Source organism: Pectinophora gossypiella, unplaced genomic scaffold (assembly GCF_024362695.1).
Source record: "Pectinophora gossypiella unplaced genomic scaffold, ilPecGoss1.1 Pgos_39, whole genome shotgun sequence".
Lineage (NCBI taxonomy): Eukaryota > Metazoa > Arthropoda > Insecta > Lepidoptera > Gelechiidae > Pectinophora > Pectinophora gossypiella.
In genome coordinates, this window is record NW_026063249.1 from 199,762 (window position 1) to 205,235 (window position 5,474).

The following is a 5,474-nucleotide window of genomic DNA, read 5'->3' on the forward strand; positions in this document are numbered from 1 at the left end:
GCCAAAAAGACTGAGGTTATGGTCTTGGAGTCGCGTTGCTCCTTGCCCTTCGAAATCGGTCTTGATGATGACGTCCTTAAGTGTGTGGACAAATTCAGGTATTTGGGTAGCACAATCTCAGCCAAATGTGATCTTGACGCTGAGATAAATAGCAGGATAGGGGCAGCTTCGGCTGCTTTTGGCAAACTGCGACGAAAGGTTTTTCGGTCCCACGATTTAAAGGTAGCGACAAAGATCGGCGTATATATGGCGATAGTTCTGCCTAACCTTTTGTACTCTGCGGAAACCTGGTGCCTTTATAGAAAGCACATTCGTATGCTAGACAGGTTCCATCTAAGATGCCTCCGCGACATTTTAAACATCCATTGGTCAGACCGAGTCAGGAACACTGACGTTCTACGGAAAGCGAATGTCTGCGGCATCGAGGCATATTTGATGCGGCGTCAGCTACGATGGTGTGGGCACTTGGCGAGAATGTCAGACGAGAGAGTGGCGAAACGTTTGTTCTTTTCAGAACTCCAGTCGGGCAAACGAAAATGCGGTGGCCAATACCTGCGTTACAAGGACGTTCTGAAAAGGCACATGAAACGGTGCCACATCGAGCCCTCATGCTGGGAGGCGCAAGCAAGCCAGCGCCCGGAGTGGAGACGCCTTGTTCAACAAAAGGTGTCTGACTTCGAAAAAGAAAGAAGGTCAGATCTGGATAGAAAACGTGATGATCTGAAAGCCCGACCACCTGCGGCAATCACCTATAATTACGTAGGGGGTGTGCTGACGTGTCCAAAATGTGGGCGCACGTTTTCACATAAAATTGGCTATACGAGCCATCACAGAGCACACCAGAGAGCAGACTTACCAAGCTCTTGAATGGCAACCGTCAATGAATCCACCAACTGCTGTCGCTGTAGTCGAAAATCGACTGTGAAGCATCATTAACGGACAAGAAAACACCGTAGCCGACGCCCTGTCACGTGTCGAAACAATCAACTCACCATCGCCTATCAACTACGAGGAACTAGCAGACGCGCAAGAAAGAGACAGCAACATCGCACCTCTCGCTCAGCAAGATAACATCAAACCGAAGAAAATACTACTACCTACTTCTACCAAGCCTATATACTGTGAAGTATCTACGAGCAACATTCGTCCATACCTACCGACGGAATTCCGTGTAGCCGCATTCAAAGCACTACACAACCTAAGTCACCCTGGTACCCGGACTACTCGAAAAATGCTTCAACAACGGTTCTTTTGGCCATCAATGAACAGCGACATCGGCAAATGGGCGAAAACATGTATTCCCTGTCAGCGTGCGAAGGTACATAGACACACGTCGAGCGCACTTTCTACAATTCCGCCATCGGAACGCTTCAACCATCTGCACATCGACATAGTCGGACCGCTACCTACCTCAGCCGACGGATACCGATATGTTATCACGATGATCGACGCGCTGGCCTGAAGCCTATCCAGTCCGTGATATCACCGCAGAGGAAACCGCGAAGACACTGTACAACGGCTGGATATCACGATTTGGCTGTCCCGCGAAGATAACGACAGACCAAGGAAGACAGTTCGAGAGTCAGCTGATGGCCTGTCTCACTCGCACAATGGGAATAGAGAAAATTCGCACTACGCCCTATCACCCGCAATCGAACGGAATCGTCGAACGATGGCACCGATCCATGAAGGCAGCTATAGTAGCTCGATTAACTCCTAACTCTAACTGGATTATCGAGTTACCTACCGTGCTACTCGGACTACGCGCAGCCACACGAAGCGACACCGGTGTAAGCGCCGCCGAGCTAACATACGGCTGCACACTCCGCTTACCCGGTGAATTTTTCACTCCGCCGTCAGCCACGCCTACCATTATGGATTACGCCTACGTAGAAGACCTACGCCGAGCAATCAACAGCCTACGACCAATACCTACAGAGCCACATAACAACAGCAGAGCAGTTTTCGTCCATCCGCACCTACAAACTTGCGAGAGCGTATTCATGAGAGTAGATGCCGTAAGGAAACCTCTAACAACGCCGTATGAAGGTCCTTATCGTGTACTATCGCGCACGGATAAGTTTTTCACACTCCAGTTGCCAAATCGACAAGCAACAGTGTCGATAGACCGCCTGAAACCGGCCTACATTCTCAATGAAGACGAACCGACCGAAGATACGACTACACCTGCATCGCCTGAGAAGAACGCTCATCATACCAGTCCTCCACCATCGAATCGACCTACATCGAGCACAGAAGAGAAGAAGACGCAGTCTGGCCGCATTGTCAAGAGGCCGGTACGCTTCGCTTGAGGGGGTGTACTGTAGCGGCGCGCTCCGCGCACGTCCGCACTCTTCGACGCCGCGACGAGCAAAACCGAGACGCGGTCAGGCCGGTCGTATTTATCGCTCGCGCAAAGTTTCCGGGGTGGAAAGCGACGCGCGGGCGCAGAGGAACGATTGCGCCGCGCATGCGCGTACTGCATATTTTACTTTAAATTATCCTTTTTTAATTGATAGATAATAAGTTTATAATGTGCAAACCTACCACTAGTTGCGTAGACATTTTGTACACATAATTAGATATCCCGAAAATAACAAAGACAAGGATCGCTCTGTCCATACATATGCGCACGGAAGTCGTAAGCTTCTAACGTCTACCCACACTCTGCTGCCTCGACGAAAAGAAGCTGGGGGGGGTATTTTTATCTAAAAATACCCTCCAGACACCGCGGACCCAAAGGGTAACACCGTTGTCGCACCTACCACCCCCGGCCTCCCACCAGCGGGTCTCACCGGGGAGGGAGTGACAACGTGTGCGCTGCCTGGCGGGCCGCTAAGCTTCGCTGCAGTGGACAGCCACACTTCGCGCCCATAACTAAACGGGGTGAGCAGGGCAGGAATGGCTCCCCCAACCGCCGCCGGAGTGACGAAGCGCAGAGCGCGTGCCTTTTTACGCACGCGCGTCGTCACGACACCAGCAGCCGCCAACCTACCGCCGCCTCCGCCGCGCCTCACCGGCCTACACACGAAAATGTCCCCCTTCCCGCTGCTTCCGGGAACAGGAGCTGCCGCAAGGAGGACCACAACGCCACCTGAACACCAGCGACACCCACCACAGCCTGTGGTGAGGACCACGCCGCCCGTCGCACTCTCCATGCCCTCACTGGACATGGAGACAACGCCGCCGCGCACTTTTTCATTCGCGCCCACCAACCCCTTTTCGCCGCCCTCCATGTCCAGGCCGCACATGGAGACAACACCGCCGCGCTCATACGCGGAGGTGCTCAACACCAACCCCGACTCGCCGCCGCACGCGCCTCTGCGTCCGTCCCTCCGGACGACGCCCACGCCGTCGCCGAAGCCCGTCCGCCTTCAGCCGCCGCTCGCCCCAGCGAGTAAGAAGATTCCGCCCATCGTGGTGGACCAGCTGCCCGACTGGCCGCACCACTTCCGCAAGCTGCGGGAGGTGCTCGGCCACGTCCCCAACGCGCGCCCGTACGGGAAGGGTGTGCGCTTCATGGCGAAGACCAACGAAGAGTTCCGGCTTTACCAGCGCTACCTCGCCGGCCTGGAGAAAGCGACGGGACTCTCGTGGTTCGCCTACGCCCCCCCGGCGGAACGCGCCTTGAAGCTGGCCATCAAGGGCCTGCCCACGGACACCAGCACCACCGAACTGGAGGGAGAGCTGCGCAATCGCGGCTACGACCCCCAGTACATCCGCCCCATCCAGGGCAGGGTGGGCGGAATCTTCTTCGTGGAGATCAGACGGACACTGGGCTTTGAATCAATTTACGCCACCACCGAGCTCCTCTGCATGCCCGGTGTGAAGGTTGAAGCATGGAGGGGACGCAAAGGAGCCCCCCAATGTCACCGCTGCCAGCAGTTTCGGCACAGCAGCCACAACTGCCACCGACCGGCGGCCTGCGTTCGCTGTGGCGAGAGCCACGCAGCGAAGGACTGCACGCGACCCCGGGAGGTACCGGCGACGTGCTGCAACTGCGGGGGAGCCCACCCTGCAAACAGCCCTTCTTGCCCTATCAAGTCGCGCGAGCTGCGCAACAAGAGGGCAGGCACCGCGCCCTTGACCGGCGCAAGAAGAGCTGTCCCAGCAACCTCCACCGTGGACCCAACCAGCGAGCCGACAGCGAGGAGCTCGCTCATGGCCGCGGCGAACGGCCCGAACGGGCCCAAGCCGCAGAGGCAGAGGCGCGCCCGAAAAAGGGCGACACCCGCCCCCACCGCAACCACCACCGCCGAGCAAATCGCCGTGGAACCTGTCCCGCCGCAGCCCTCTACTACAGAGACAGCAGCCGCCGCCCCTCCCAAGGGGAAGAAGGCGAGGCCCCGAGCGGAGGCACCCGCAGATCCCGCCAACGAGAAGTTGGAAGTGTTGGAGCAGTCTATCCAGCTGCTCCACGACATCCTGGCGGCCATCCGCACACGGACTGACCCAGTGCCCATCATCGTGGGAGGCCTGGCATCGCTGCTGGGCCAACTCACCGGTGGGCACTGAAGCACCACACCGGACTGGACCGGGGCTGCCCACATCCACTACTCCTCGCCGAGTAGTTAGGACCGTGGCCACCCCCCCGGGGGATGAGTTGACGCTTCCAGTGGCAGTGGAAGCAGTCCTCTCCCCCCCTCCAGCCGACTCGACACCAGCTGCCCCGGCGACGGAGCAGCTACACACCGGAACTGACACCACCGCTAGCTGACGGGCGCTCACTGGGCCTCCCCCAACGGGGAACCACCCGGTGGGCTCGACCTCGCTAGCGGCACCACGGACTTGCATCACCATCGGGCTCACGGAGGGGCGTATTCGCCCGCCGTGTCCCAACCCCGTGCCACGCCCGTCTTTGCGGGCGGCGAGTGCGACCACATCGAGGGGGCATAGCCCCGAGGATGTCTCCCCGTCGCGGGCGAGAAGAAACCCGACGCTAACAAAGACAATTCATTTCACTACGCGAATGGAGTCTTTTATTTGCTAGGTGTAAGACCCCATTACACCTACAATTACATATGTGACAAGTAGACGTGTTCCAATAACTATGCTCCTGCTCTTTTGTCAACAGTTTCATTGGTTTCTTGCTACATGAGATTGATATTTCGTGTAAGCGTTTGGCATCTGCAACTAAATATTTGATGAACACTTCTATACAATCTAAACCTCTGTATGTGATAAACTTATTTAAATTTGGATCATGCGAACAGCATATATAATACGCAAAACAAGAGGGTTGATGCTGTTTCAAGTTTCGAGTATATTCGGTATTATTCCCAGAGCAGTTAACCAGTAAGCTTTCAAAATCGGCATAAATTATAAAATTATTTTTTTGTTTCCTTTCGTAATTCTTGAAGTTAAGTACAGTATTCGCCTTCGGCAAAACTGTTAATATATTTGAACAATTATGAGAGGTGTATTTCGTTTCTTTCGCGAAAAATTGTAAACATGCTTCACACAAATACATTTTA

General features: G+C 55.4%; 1 protein-coding gene across 1 annotated transcript; it reads left to right on the forward strand.

Moving 5' to 3' along the window:
• The first annotated feature begins 1,610 nt into the window (after positions 1-1,610).
• On the forward strand, positions 1,611-2,312 carry LOC126381176 (uncharacterized). Its single transcript, XM_050030696.1, has one exon. The coding sequence runs from the start codon at positions 1,611-1,613 to the stop codon at positions 2,310-2,312; it is 702 nt and encodes a 233-aa protein (XP_049886653.1).
• The last annotated feature ends 3,162 nt before the right edge of the window (positions 2,313-5,474 follow it).